This window comes from Rhinoderma darwinii, chromosome 4, assembly GCF_050947455.1.
Source record: "Rhinoderma darwinii isolate aRhiDar2 chromosome 4, aRhiDar2.hap1, whole genome shotgun sequence".
Classification (NCBI taxonomy): Eukaryota; Metazoa; Chordata; class Amphibia; order Anura; family Rhinodermatidae; genus Rhinoderma; species Rhinoderma darwinii.
The window spans coordinates 151,659,494-151,675,271 of record NC_134690.1 but is presented as its reverse complement, the minus strand read 5'-3'; the positions used below and the strand labels follow the sequence as shown (position 1 = coordinate 151,675,271).

The window sequence follows — 15,778 nt, the reverse complement described above, 5'->3', positions numbered from 1 at the left end:
CAGTATGAAAGAAAGGCCATAAAATCTCTCCAAAATAACGGTGACATCGTCATTCGTCCTGCCGATAAAGGGGGTGGCATAGTTATCCAGAATAGGGACAAATATTTGGAAGAAACGTCGAGGATTTTAAATGATAAGACATTCTACTGTAAATTAGCATCAAATCCCCTCCCTACCCATGTTTACGAATACACATCTATGATAGAGAAGGCTTTTCATGAAGGTCTTCTCACTAAAAAAGAAAAACGTTTCCTACATGTACCTTTCCCAAATATACCCTTTATTTATCACCTCCCGAAAATACATAAAACACTCATAGACCCCCCAGGACGCCCCATCATATCAGGCATCGGCTCATTAACCAGCAATCTCTCCCACTTTGTTGATCTACACCTGCAACCTTTCGTACTCATGTTACCCTCCTATCTCAAAGATTCCACCCAATTACTAAAGGATTTATTTAATCTCAAAATTGATAAGACTACACCACACATATTTTTTCTAACAGCTGACGTGACCGCTCTGTATAGTAATATCCCCCATATAAAAGGTATGCAGGTAACAAGATCATTCTTATCATCTAACACCTTAATCCCTGTCAACCAGGTTTCCTTTCTGACTAATTGTATTGATTTCATTCTCCATCACAATTCATTCACCTTCAATCATACATTTTACAATCAAACAAGAGGTTGTGCGATGGGCTCGAGATTCGCACCTGCCTATGCAAACCTGTACATGGGGGCTTTTGAAGAGGAACACATCTTAGGGGACCATCCATTTAAAAGCAACATTCTCCTATATAGGAGGTATATTGATGACCTGTTTTTCGTATGGACAGGAACAGCAAATGAAGCTTCAAATTTTATCAAGCATCTAAATACCAATAGCTATGACATCTCCTTCACACACACCTTTTCTGAAATCTCTATTGACTTTCTTGATCTAACCATTAGCTATGACATCAAGATTGAACAGTTTGTCACAAAAACCCACTTTAAATCTGTCGATGTAAATAGCTATATTGATTTTAAAAGTGCCCACTATCGCCCTTGGTTAACAAATGTGCCCTTCGGCCAATTTAGAAGAGTCCGAAAAAATTGCAGTACCAACGCAAATTTTAAATTTGAGTGCAATATTTTAGAAAAAAGATTCAGAGAGAAGAATTTTCCTTTAAAACTAATCCAAGATGCTAGATCAAAAGCCTCGGAATTATCTCAAAACTCCTGTCTAAACCAGGTACAGAAGAAAAAACTAGAACAAAATAAATACCATACCAACTTTATAACCACTTACAACCGAGGGAACAAGACTGTTAGAGCAATTTTGAACAAACATTGGCACATTTTAAAAAACGACCCTTACCTTAAAGATGTGATACCCTCCCATCCGAGCATCACCTTTCGTCGTTCCCTAACTCTGAGAAATATTCTGGCCCCTAGCAGAATCCGAAAACCTAAAATTTCACCAACTACTACGTTTTTATCCAGACCCAACGGTTCATACAAATGTGGCCACCCACGTTGTCTATGCTGCAATAGCATCAGCAACAAAAAATATACATATACATCAACTGTTACAAAAGAAACCTTCCCAATTAAGTCATCCCTAAGTTGCAGCAGTTCCTACGTTATCTACCTAATGGAATGTACATGTCAACTCCAATACATTGGTCGAACCACACAACAACTGAGATCTAGAATTAATAAACACAGATCCAATGTGAACACAGGTTTTTTGAAGCACAGTGTGTCTCGACACTTCACTTATGTACATAAGTGTCAATTTAAACAAATCACAGTTACACCCATCGAAGATATACACCGCGATGTCCCCAATAGATATACTAAACTGAAACAGAGGGAAAACTATTGGATCTTTAAATTGCAGACTTTATACCCAGGGGGTTTGAACGATATCTCTGAATCAACACTTGACTAATTAATAGCTTTTTCTCAAATGTAAAGAACTACCCAAAATAATATAACTCTCATCATTACACATTAAGAAGTAATAAATAATTATTATATTTTTCCATACCTATTACTTCCCTTTTTGCAATTTTTCCCCGTATTTATTAGGTCTATTATGTTGTGACCTCCCCCGTTAGTCTTATCATTGTATATCTAACTATTTTTCCGCTAACTCTATCGTAGTATATATCGTACTGTTTGTCTATTAACAGAATTTCATACATCCCTTATAAATCACTTTTTGTAAAGTGTTTATTCCACTAATACAATACTACACCAGTGCCGAAAAATATGCTGTGCATCCTATGACAATACATAACAATATATCGATTTTCCCTTGTTTATTTTTAACTGGCAATAAATACTGTAAACTAGATTTGACTTAAGAATACTATATACTTAATAATATTATACATATGTTTAACAAACCTGTCCAGAAGTGGTCTTCCTTTGGTCCATTCACAGTGAGCGCTGATATGTCCTTCGTTCGCTGTTCCCGTCCTCTTTGTTTGTTTTTTCAGTTGCCTGGCAACGCTTCTGTTAGAACCACAAAAAAACCCCGAACAATCCTTCTAAGCAACTAAGAGCATTAAATTGTATACATACTCTTAATAAAGATTTAACTTTTACAAATTTTCCACGGCAGATACATATCCTTGTATGCTCTATAGCACTGTTCTCGGCCAGGTTGTCCTGGTTACCAAGTTCGCGTCCCGGCGTCCTTCGTTGCTACGTAACAACCTACTGGTCTGTAGCTCAGTACTTTGCTATTTTAACTTCCACGTATTGTGTCCTTTTTAAACCATTTATTTTATGCTTGTTTTTATTTTTAGTTTTTGATTATACATATGTCGACAATTCTTTGTTTTTTATGTCTTTTATTCTTATGTTATATAACAAACTTACTATGTATGAGTGATATACTTAACACGGGTAACTTTTTTCACCGATTTAAGTTTTGATTGGACGCAAAGGTAAAAAGCCGGCTGTGACGTCACGAACGCACCTTGACCTTTGCAGATTTGGCGGCTTTTTTACTCGTGTCATTTATGAACCATGATGGTATATAAGACGTGTTCAATGTATTATGCATATGGCCTGATGAAGACGATGGTTCATCGTCGAAACGCGTAGCCAATAAATTCCTTTATTATTATTATCTCCGAACTTCGATCCTGTTATTATCACCACTCAGCAGCGCCCCTGGAATGATCCTTTTTTCTCCTGCTTAAACTTTCGATCATTCCTCTACAAACATATGAAATAGACATTGGGTTTTATTTATCAAAATTAACAGAAAAATTCTCCTTGTTGCCTATGGCAACTTGTCCGTGCTCCACTTGAATTTCCTCACCCATTAAGGACTGGGACATTTTGTTTTTTCATTTCCTTTTTTTTCTTCCACGCCTTTCAAGGGACATAATTTTTTTTCTTCCATTGACTTAGCCGTATGAGGGTTTTACTGTTTATTAGTATCCATAGCTCCCACAAAATGTTGCATGTACCCCAAAATTATATGAATAAAAACTACAGCTCGCACCGCAAAAAATAAGCCCTCAAATTGCTCAATCAATGGAAATATAAAAAAAGTTATGCATCTCAGATTATGGTGACACAAATAACTTTTTTTAACAATCCGTGTAAAAGTAGTTTATATGAAAAAAAACAACTATATAAATTTGGTATCACCGTAATCGTATCCCCTCTATGGGACTGCCGGAGATAGCCGAGTATAGCACTGGGCTATCTCCACAGTCCCAAGAGAATAAATGGAGCAGCGTGACCTGCCGCTCCGTTTGTACAGGGGACTCGGGACCCGCATTCTTTTGATCGTAGGGGGGCCCAGTGGTGGATAGGTGATTAGTTGTTGTAGTGGGACAACCCCTTTAAGTATTTTTACCCAGTTGTCTGATACATCTGTAATTTAATTGTGAACTTTATTTCAAGAGCTCACAGAGCGGAAATATGAATGTCTGTCTACATGGCACAAGTGTAGATGAAGTTAATAACCCTAGTATAAACCCTAGTGGGATACTGTAGTCAATCACACACTGAATTATTAATCTACTTTCTAAATTTTACCACAATGGATGTTGACTTAATTATTAGTTTCATGCATGAAAGATCTCCCAGCCCAACTCACCATCTCTAATTTATAGTCCTAACCTATATATCGTATGGTAAAATGCATAGATTGTGCATCTATGTAACGAAAAGATCATTAGACAAATACTTGAAATATGGCTCAGAATTTCAATTATTATAGATAGAGTACAGACATATATGTTTTCAGTACTGTGAAAACAGAGTGGAAATAAAGTTACAAAATCTAAAGGTTAGTTTGCTCTTTTGTTATATATTTTCTTACACTGACACTGCGTTGCTTTGAGGTTTATGAACTGAGGAAGGAAAACAGTGATGCATTTGGTAAATTTACTCTGCACATACATTTGTAGTTCTTACCTCGGGTGCAATGAACATGTTTACTTGGTATGGTAAAACCTTGTGTTCCATGCATATTAACTGCAGCCACCCGAAACTGGTACCATCTGCCTGGTCTTATACCTGTCATATTAATATTCTGTGCTGCTGTCTGATAAAAATAAGGAAAGGAATGGCATATATTTATATCAGGCATTCAAGAGATTATATTGTTTGTACATGCAATGATCGTTTTTGTGTCAGGTAAGGAGTTTGACTAGGGTGGTACATCTGTCAAACCGTAAGGTGTTCTAAGGTGAATTCAGGGAGGACAGAAACCTGGAGCAGAAGGGCTTTAGATACTGTATACAACACAACATTAATACAACATGTGGTATATGGGCAAGAAAAAACGTTGTCAATTACACAAAACTTACATCTTTCAAATTTGTTCTTGTAGATATGCAGCCTAGCCTTAGGAAGGCTCATACACACCACAATGTTTCAGACACAGACCCTGTACAGTGTCACACAGAGTGCTTACAGGTCTGTATTACAGACCTGCAAGCATGCCATGTTACGGCCGCGATCACGGACCGCAACATCCACTTATCTTCCCTCCACAAACCTCCCTCTTCCTGCTGCCATTTTCCTCCCCGGAGACGTCACCACATGCGGCTGATCTACCCCGTAGTGTCCACTAGAGTGCGCTCGCTGGTACCCAGCCTTAAAGAACCAGAGTGCACATATGTAATTAATTAATTAATCATGCTCCAGATCACCTTGAACTATAAAAAGGGCTATGCCCTTCCATTCCTTGACTGAGTGTTGTTGTAGTCTTCCCATGTCTGTATCGCAAATGGTCCCTTAGTGTTATCCTGTTCCCAGTGTTCCCGTGCCCTGCTACCTGTATCCCGTATTGTGCTTTGCTCCTAAGCCTGTCTAGTGTTGGAGTCGTGTACTGCCGCACCTACTGTCGTCCGCCACGTCAGCCGCAACCTGCCGCACCTGGTGTCATCCACCACATCTGGCGCAACCTGCTGCACCTACTGTCGTCCGCCACGTCTGGCGCAACCTGCCGCACCTACTGTCATCCGCCACGTCTGGCGCAACCTGCCACATCCAGTCCCATCCGTGCTGAAGCCACTGCCATTGTCTGGACTATCTCAGGTACTTTCGTGCTACGAACTCTTTGTATAGACCTGTGCCTTGACTGTGACTTGGCCAGCTGCCTCTCCGCTACGGCGGAGCGGCCTAGTTGGTCCACATACTCCTAGATCGTGACATGCCATATAGTGCCATATAGTGACACTATGAGAAATCAGTGGGAAAAAAAATCTATGTCCCTTTAAATCAATATGGTCCCATAGTAATCTATGTACCACATGGACCCGTAATATAGTTGTGTGCATGAGACTTTACTACAATTTTGTATGTAATACAGTATATAGAGACTTAAATGCCAAAACACATGTTCAGTAGAAACACATTGTATTGGTAAGTACTATATAATATAATATAATATTAAAGCCTAACTTTAACGTAAACTTCCAATACAATACAGACTAGCCCCTTCAGAAACTGGTACAGCTGAGCTCTCTCTGTAAAATGGTGGATAGAAAAGTACATTTCTACACAGATTAACCTGTAAAGAAAATGTATATCATCACTAGTTTCTATTGGGTCTAGTCCAGGGGTCTCAAGCACGCGGCCCGTGGGCCGCATGCGGCCCCTGGGGCTGTCATCTGCGGCCCGCGGGACACAGAGCCGCTAGCATTGGCTCGAGACTCTGGAATTCCCTGACATCTCTGTCCACATATGAACAGCGATGTCTGGGGCTTCCCCTGAGCTGGAGTCCCGAGCAGAGCGCTGGTGTCTGCTCTGCTCCGCGACTCTGTGGAATTCCCTGACATCGCTGCCCATATATGGACAGTGTGTCAGGGTCTTGCCCAGAGCGGAGCAGAGCGCTGGTGTCGGCTCTGCTCCTGGACTCTGTGGAATTCCCTGACATCGCTGTCCACATATGAACAGCGATGTCTGGGGCTTCCCCGAAGCCGGAGTCCCGAGCAGAGCGCTGGTGACGGCTCTGCTCCGGGACTCTGTGGAATTCCCTGACATCGCTGCCCATATATGGACAGTGTGTCAGGGTCTTCCCCAGAGCGGAGTCCCGGGCAGAGCGCTATTATCGGCTCTGCTCCGGGACTCTGGGGAAGCCTCTGACATCGCTGTCCATACATCGACAATGATGTCAGGGGCTTCCCCAGAGCAGGAGTCCCAGTGATGTCAGGAGCACAGCTGGAGTCCCAGGAAGAGCCTACTAGCGCTCTGCCTGGAACTCCAGCTCTGGGCAAGCCCCTGACATCACTGGGGCAGCCTCTACAGAGGGCACTGGGGCAGCCTCTACAGAGGGCACTGGGGCAGCCTCTACAGAGGGCACTGGGGAAGCCTCTACAGAGGGCACTGGGGCAGCCTCTACAGAGGGCACTGGGGCAACCTCTACAGAGGGCACTGTGGCAACCTCTACAGAGGGCACTGTGGCAGCCTCTACAGAGGGCACTGTGGCAACCTCTACAGAGGGCACTGTGGCAGCCTCTACAGAGGGCACTGTGGCAGCCTCCACAGAGGGCACTGTGGCGTTATCTACAAGTGGGTGTGTGACAGTATCTGAAGAGGACACTGGCATTATCTAGGGGTGTGTTGCATTATCTACAGGGGGCACTGTGGCCTTATCTACAGAGGGCACTGTGGCCTTATCTACAGAGGGCACTGTGGCCTTATCTACAGAGGGCACTGTGGCCTTATCTACAGAGGGCACTGTGGCCTTAACTACAGAGGGCACTGTGGCCTTATCTAGGGGTGTGTTGCATTATCCAGAGAGGGCACTGCGGCAGCATCCAGAGAGGGCACTGTGGCCTTATCTACAGAGGGCACTGTGGCCTTATCTACAGAGGGCACTGTGGCCTTATCTAGGGGGGTGTTGCATTATCCAGAGAGGGCACTGCGGCAGCATCCACAGAGGGCACTGCGGCACTATCTACAGAGGGCACTGTGGCCTTATCTAGGGGTGTGTTGCATTATCCACAGAGGGCACTGCGGCAGCATCCACAGAGGGCACTGCGGCAGCATCCACAGAGGGCACTGCGGCACTATCTAAAAAGGGGCTGCCCAACCTTGACATGTGTGTTAACTGAGCCGCCGGACTGCATTTAATGCTGGATTGTTGAAATAAGCACGTGGAGAAATATCTCAAATTTTAAACCTAGCGCTATTATTATAGTAATGTAGTGTTATTATTCTAGTAATATAGTGTTATAGTAGTTCAAATAACTAATTGATTAACAATAATTTTGTATTGTATCAAATTTGAAAGTAATGCGGCCCGTCAACTTCCCATTTTTTCTATATGCGGCCCACTTACCCGGCCGAGTTTGAGACCCCTGGTCTAGTCTGAGTAGAAATTCACATTTTGTACAGTCCACCATTTTAAATTACACGGAGCTACTGTGACCTTTAATAAAAATGACAGATATTGTGGGCCACTACCAGATTTTTAGCCCAGGGACCTCCACCACCCTTTATCTGTCCCTGCATGCAGGTATCCAGAAACATCATATCTGTATTGTCGTCATACGCTAGAGACACTAGTTGGTCTCTGCTTGTAGCACTGAAATGCAGAAAAGTTGCCACCGGTAAATTTATTTTCCTGACTATTAAAAAAGTAGCTCTGCAGGATCTATGAGACAAAAATTGATTTTGTTTGATCCGGCAAAGCCACCATTTTGTTTTGAAAAATAAATTCACCTTTGATCATCTTGTCCCTTCCATTGCAGTTCAGCAGATACAAGAACATCAGCTCTTTAGGGTATGTGCACACGACCTCTTTTCAGACGTAATTGTCGCGTTTTACGCCTCGAATTATGCCTGAAAAGACGGCTCCAATACGTCGGCAAACATCTGCCCATTGCTTGCAATGGGTCTTACGATGTTCTGTGCAGACGAGCTGTCATTTTAGGTGTCGCTGTCAAAAGACGGCGCGTAAAATTACACCCGCGGCAAAGAAGTACAGGACACTTCTTGGGACATAATTGGAGCCGTTTTTCATTGACTCCAATGAAAACCAGCTCCAATTACGTCCGTAAAAGACGTTGCGAAAAACGCGTGGACTTGTAAAAACGTCTCAAATTCAGGAGCTGTTTTCTCCTGAAAACAGCTCCGTAATTTCAGACGTATTTGGCGTTGTTGTGTGCACATACCCTTAGTGTGAAGACCCTGTCGAACATCAATATAGATGTAAGCTTTTGGATTCTTGTGAGAAACTGGGGTAAACTGTAGTCACGCCTGAATTTTTAGATTTTGGGTTGGGAGGCTTTGAAAAAATCACCGGTTATGTAATTTGTACAATGTAATGCTTTAGATAACGTATACTGACCACAGTTATTGTCTGCCAAGGAGTCGACTGATCTTCATTAGGCTGAATGCCATAATTCCATCGTCTTTGTAGGATATATAAAACTGGCTCAGCAGATATGTTGAATCTAGATTTCCAAGTTATCTTCAGGGTTCTGTTTGAGTACGCATTCATAATGAATTCCGTATGAGGTTTCAAGGGGACACCTGTAAGATTGAGAATATGCATGAGAATACCATTCCAAAATGTGGGCTTTCAACATTTCTTACTAATATAAAGTACAGGAGCCACAGCGCCACAAGTAATGAAAATGATTACAAAACTTTATTAGTATTTGAACACACAATATTAAATAACACAGATTAAAAATAAGGATCTAAAATACCAGTGTGGTTGATTTATGAAAAAATGATTTAACCACGAGTGTCCTACATTTAACAAATTCAAATGAACATATATGCCCTCAGTGTTGAGTAGAAGCCAATATCAATATTGCATCATTATAGCGTCTATATATCAAGTGTAACATAGTATAGAGATGGCAAGGTATGAGGATACACAGCAAAAAGAGGGTCCTAGTGCCAATAGTGTAAAGTATTTATAGGAGACGCTAAAAAGAGACACAAACCAACGAACGGCTCAGGTTCTAGAGTAGGTACAAAAAGGGAGAAATATCCCGGCATATATAATACTGTTACGTCAAACAGGGATCTGCCTTAAATGGCAGGTATCAACGTAATCTGCATGCATTGCATTACTTTTATTGCACTGATCCTGAGTTACAGTCTGTATTACATTCTACACCGTGTTCCAAAGTATTATGCACATGGGATTTAGGTGTCATAAACATTTAATTATTAGTTTTTCAATTAAACTCATGGATGGTATTGTGTCTTTGGCTGGGTTCACACGACCATGTTACGTCCGTAATGTACGGAACGTATTTCGGCCGGAAGACCCGGACCGAACACACTGCAGGGGGCCGGGCCCCTAGCATCATAGTGATGTACGACGCTAGGAGTCCCTGCCTCGCTGCAGGACAACTGTCCCGTACTGAAAACATGATTACAGTACGGGACAGTAGTTCCACGCAGAGGCAGGGACTCCTAGCGTCGTACATCACTATGATGCTAGGAGCCCGGCCCCCAGCAGTGTTTTCGGTCCGGGTCTTCCGGCCGAAATACGTTCCGTACATTACGGACGTAACATGGTCGTGTGAACCCAGCCTTAGGGCTCTTTGGATCATTGTAATCAATTTCAGACACCTGTGATAATTAGTTTTCCAGGTGTGCCCAATCAAAGGAAAACTACTTAAGAAGGACGTTCCACATTATTAAGCAGGCCACAGGTTTCAAGCAATATGGGAAAGAAAAAGGATCTCTCTGTGTAAAGGATCTGCCAGGCACAACTTCTGTGGATACTCCCATAGGTAATCAGTCTGCACCTGAGTCTATGTCTCTGAGGCTGACTCCATCTTCCACCACTCAGGATGGCAGGCTTAGGAGTGGGAGAGCCTATCGCAGCCTGGCCAGACGGAGCTAGCTCCCGCCCTCTGTCTATTTATACCTGCCTTTCCTGTTCCTCCTTTGCTTGTGATTCTTCTCATGTGGTTTCCTGGCCCAGCTACAGCTTCTATCTATTTGATCCTGCTCCATACTGACCCTGGCTTTCTGACTACTCTCCTGCTCTGCGTTTGGTACCTCGTGCACTCCTGGTTTGACTCGGCTCGTTCACCACTCTTGTTGCTCATGGTGTTGCCGTGGGCAACTGCCCCTTTCCCTTTGCTTTGAGTTCCCTTGTCTGTTTGTCTTGTGCACTTACTGAGCGTAGGGACCGCCGCCCAGTTGTACCCCGTCGCCTAGGGCGGGTCATTGCAAGTAGGCAGGGACAGAGTGGCGGGTAGATTAGGGCTCACTTGTCCGTTTCCCTACCCCCGTCATTACATAATCACAAGCCCGTATACCTAGTCTACCCTGCACCCGGACACTACTATGGACCCCCTTGAGACCCTGGCCCAGCAAATGCAGGGTCTCTCCCTACAGGTCCAGGCCCTGGCTCAGAGGGTCAACCAGCCTGACGCTACCATGGTAGTGCCCCTCACCTCACCTCTTGAACCCCACCTCAAGTTGCCTGACCGGTTCTCAGGGGACCGGAGGACTTTTCTCTCCTTTCGGGAGAGTTGTAGGCTCTACTTTTGCTTAAAGCCTCATTCCTCAGGTTCTGAGAGCCAGCGGGTGGGTATAATTATGTCCCGGCTCCAGGAAGGGCCCCAAGAGTGGGCCTTCTTCTTGGCTCCTGACGCCCCTGAACTTTCCTCCGTTGATCGTTTCATTTCTGCTCTCGGACTCATTTATGACGAGACTGACAGGACTGCCTTTGCCGAGAGTCAGCTGGTGACCTTACGTCAGGGTAAGAGACCTGTTGAGGAGTATTGCTCTGACTTTAGGAATTGGTGCGTAGCTTCTCGGTGGAATGACCCTGCCTTAAGGTGCCAGTTTAGGTTGGGTCTGTCGAACGCCCTGAAAGACCTGCTAGTTAGTCATCCCTCTTCGGACTCCCTAGATCAGGTTATGGCTTTAGTGGTACGACTTGACCGACGTCTCAGGGAACGACAGCTTGAACGTTTCTGTGTTTTCCCCTCTGACTCCCCCATGATGCCTCCCGAGGTCCCGTTGCTTCGCTCTTCCACGGAAGACTCGGAGGTACCTATGCAACTCGGGGCCTCCGTGTCCCCCCGACAACGTAGAGAGTTCTGCAGGAAGAATGGTCTCTGCTTCTATTGTGGGGATGACAAGCATCAAGTGAACACCTGTCCTAGGCGTAAGAATAAGCAGCCGGAAAACTTCCGCGCCTAAGTGATCATCGGGGAGGTCACTTGGGCGCACAGGTATTTCCCGTAAATATGAAACATAATAAAATGTTGCTTCCCTTTCAGGTCTCTTTTGGTGGTAGGTCTGCTACCGGCAGTGCCTTCGTGGATTCAGGGTCTTCTGCTAATATCATGTCTGTGGAATTTGCTATGTCTCTAGCTATGCCTTTGATTGATTTGCCTAAACCTGTCCCGGTAGTGGGTATCGACTCCACTCCTCTTGCTAATGGTTATTTTACTCAGCATACCCCTGTTTTCAAACTCCTTGTTGGCTCCATGCATTTGGAGCAGTGCTCTGTACTGTTGATGCAGGGATTATTGTCCGATTTGGTTTTAGGCCTTCCCTGGTTGCAGTTGCATAATCCCACGTTTGACTGGAATACTGGGGATCTTACCAAATGGGGTAATGAATGCTTGACGTCATGCTTTTCTGTTAATTCTATTTCTCCCCCTGAAGAGGTGAACACGCTACCTGATTTTGTTCAGGACTTCGCTGATGTTTTCTCTAAGGAGGCCTCCGAAGTGTTACCTCCTCATAGAGAATACTATTGCGCTATCGAATTGGTACCAGGAGCTAAGCTTCCTAAGGGTAGGATATTTAATCTTTCTTGTCCCGAACGTGAAGCCATGGGAGAGTATATACAGGAATTCCTGGCCAAGGGTTACATTCGCCCCTCTACTTCTCCGGTAGGTGCTGGCTTCTTCTTCGTAGGGAAGAAGGATGGTGGTCTTAGGCCATGCATTGACTACCGTAACTTGAATAAGGTCACTGTAAGGAACCAGTATCCCCTTCCTTTGATTCCTGATCTCTTCAATCAGGTTCAGGGGACCCAATGGTTCTCTAAGTTTGATCCACGGGGGGCGTATAACCTTATCCGCATCAAAGAGGGGGATGAGTGGAAGACTGCGTTTAACACACCCGAAGGTCATTTCGAATACCTCGTCATGCCCTTTGGGTTGTGTAATGCTCCTGCGGTCTTCCAGAATTTCATAAATGAGATTTTGAGAGATTACCTGGGGGTATTTCTTGTAGTGTACCTTGATGACATACTGGTGTTTTCCAAGGACTGGTCCTCCCACATTGAGCATGTCAGGAAGGTGCTCCAGGTCCTTCGGGAAAACAAACTGTTTGCGAAAACCGAAAAATGTGTGTTTGGGGTACAGGAGATACCATTTTTGGGTCAAATCCTCACTCCTCATGAATTCCGCATGGACCCCGCCAAAGTCCAGGCTGTGGCGGAATGGGTCCAACCTGCCTCCCTGAAGGCGTTACAGTGTTTTTTGAGGTTCGCTAATTATTACAGGAGATTTATTGCTAACTTCTCGGTCATCGCTAAGCCTCTTACGAACCTCACTCGCAAAGGTGCTGATCTCCTCCACTGGCCTCCTGAGGCTGTCCAGGCTTTTGAGGTCCTTAAGAAGTGCTTTATCTCGGCCCCGGTGCTGGTTCAGCCCAACCAAATGGAGCCATTTATCGTGGAAGTTGACGCATCCGAGGTGGGAGTGGGGGCTGTCTTGTCCCAGGGTACCAGGTCCCTCACCCATCTCCGTCCCTGTGCCTACTTCTCCAGGAAGTTTTCGCCCACTGAGGGTAACTATGATATTGGCAACCGCGAACTCTTAGCCATTAAATGGGCATTTGAAGAGTGGCGCCACTTCCTGGAGGGGGCTAGGCACCAGGTAACGGTCCTTACCGACCACAAGAATCTGGTTTTCCTAGAATCTGCCCGGAGGCTAAACCCGAGACAAGCTCGATGGGCGCTATTTTTTACCAGATTGAACTTTTTGGTTACCTATAGGGCTGGGTCTAAAAATATTAAGGCCGATGCACTGTCGTGTAGCTTCATGGCCAGCCCTCCTTCGGAGGAAGATCCTGCTTGTATTTTGCCTCCTGGTATAATCATTTCTTCTATTGATTCTGATTTAGTCTCTGAAATTGCGGCTGATCAAGGTTCAGCTCCTGGGAACCTTCCTGAGGACAAGCTGTTTGTTCCCCTGCAATACCGGCTAAGGGTACTTAGGGAAAATCATGACTCTGCACTATCTGGTCATCCAGGCATCCTGGGTACCAAACACCTCATTGCCAGAAACTATTGGTGGCCTGGGTTGCCTAAAGACATTAAGGCCTACGTCGCCGCTTGTGAGGTTTGTGCTAGGTCCAAGACTCCCAGGTCCCGACCAGCGGGCTTACTACGTTCTTTGCCCATTCCCCAAAGACCTTGGACCCATATCGCCATTGATTTTATCACCGATTTGCCTCCATCTCAAGGCAAGTCGGTGGTGTGGGTGGTAGTAGACCGCTTCAGTAAGATGTGCCACTTTGTGCCCCTCAAGAAACTACCCAACGCCAAGACGTTAGCTACTCTGTTTGTCAAACACATCCTGCGTCTCCATGGGGTCCCTGTCAATATTGTTTCGGACAGAGGGGTACAATTTGTTTCTTTGTTTTGGAGAGCCTTCTGTAAAAAGTTGGAGATTGATCTGTCCTTCTCCTCTGCCTTCCATCCTGAAACTAATGGCCAAACTGAGAGGACTAATCAATCTCTAGAACAATATTTAATGTGTTTTATCTCTGACTGTCAATATGATTGGGTCTCATTGATTCCCCTCGCCGAATTTTCCCTTAATAACCGGGTCAGTAACTCGTCAGGGGTCTCCCCCTTTTTCTGTAATTTTGGGTTTAATCCACGGTTCTCCTCCGTTTCACCTGGTAGTTCCAACAATCCCGAGGTAGAGGTCATTCATCGGGAACTGTGCACAGTCTGGGCCCTGGTTCAGAAGAACCTAGAGGCATCCCAGAGTGTACAAAAAACTCAGGCTGATAGAAGACGTTCTGCTAACCCCTTGTTTATGGTCGGGGATCTGGTGTGGTTATCGTCTAGGAACTTGCGCCTTAAGGTCCCGTCCAAGAAGTTTGCCCCCCGGTTTATTGGGCCGTATAAGGTCATTGAAGTCCTCAATCCTGTCTCCTTCCGACTGGAGTTGCCCCCATCTTTTCGAATACACGACGTGTTTCATGCCTCCCTCCTTAAACGCTGCTCCCCGTCCTTGGCTCCCTCGAGGAAACCTCCTGTTCCCGTTCTCACCCCTGAGGGGGTGGAATTCGAGGTGGCCAAGATTGTGGACAGCAAGATGGTCCAAGGCTCCCTCCAGTATCTGGTCCATTGGAGAGGATACGGGCCTGAGGAGAGGACTTGGGCACCTGCCCGGGATGTTCACGCTGGGGTATTGGTCAGGAAGTTCCACCTTCGTTTCCCCAATAAACCAGGTCCACTTAGAAAGGGTCCGGTGGCCCCTCATAAAAGGGGGGGTACTGTAAAGGATCTGCCAGGCACAACTTCTGTGGATACTCCCATAGGTAATCAGTCTGCACCTGAGTCTATGTCTCTGAGACTGACTCCATCTTCCACCCCTCAGGATGGCAGGCTTAGGAGTGGGAGAGCCTATCGCAGCCTGGCCAGACGGAGCCAGCTCCCGCCCTCTGTCTATTTATACCTGCCTTTCCTGTTCCTCCTTTGCTTGTGATTCTTCTCGTGGGGTTTCCTGGCCCAGCTACAGCTTCTATCTATTTGATCCTGCTCCATACTGACCCTGGCTTTCTGACTACTCTCCTGCTCTGCGTTTGGTACCTTGTGCACTCCTGGTTTGACTCGGCTCGTTCACCACTCTTGTTGCTCACGGTGTTGCCGTGGGCAACTTTCCTTTTCCCTTTGCTTTGTGTTCCCTTGTCTGTTTGTCTCGTGCACTTACTGAGCGTAGGGACCGCCGCCCAGTTGTACCCCGTCGCCTAGGGCGGGTCGTTGCAAGTAGGCAGGGACAGAGTGGCGGGTAGATTAGGGCTCACTTGTCCGTTTCCCTACCCCCGTCATTACACTCTGCTGCCGAAAAGCGTGAAATAGTGCAATACCTTGGACAAGGTATGAAAACATTGGATATTTCAAGAAAACTTAAGCGTGATCATCGTACTGTGAAAAGAGTTGTGGCTGATTCAGAGCACAGACGGGTTTGTTCAGATAAAGGCATAATGAGGAAGGTTTCTGCCAGACAAATTAATAGGATTAGGAGAGCAGCTGCTAAAATGCTGTTGCAAAGCAGCAAACAGGTATT

At 45.2% G+C, this 15,778-nt stretch overlaps 1 protein-coding gene across 7 annotated transcripts in view; it reads right to left on the bottom strand.

Annotated features, from left to right (window-relative positions):
• Positions 1-15,778, bottom strand: part of LOC142759494 (anosmin-1-like) — a 97,698-nt gene that overhangs the window by 45,238 nt on the left and 36,682 nt on the right. For all 7 annotated transcript variants that reach the window (XM_075861700.1, XM_075861703.1, XM_075861704.1 and 4 more), the window contains 2 exons: positions 8,824-9,008; positions 4,437-4,566 (listed from right to left, as the gene is read on the bottom strand). In XM_075861700.1, the coding sequence (XP_075717815.1) occupies positions 4,437-4,566; positions 8,824-9,008 (315 nt within the window). The remainder of the gene's footprint in view (positions 1-4,436; positions 4,567-8,823; positions 9,009-15,778) is intronic.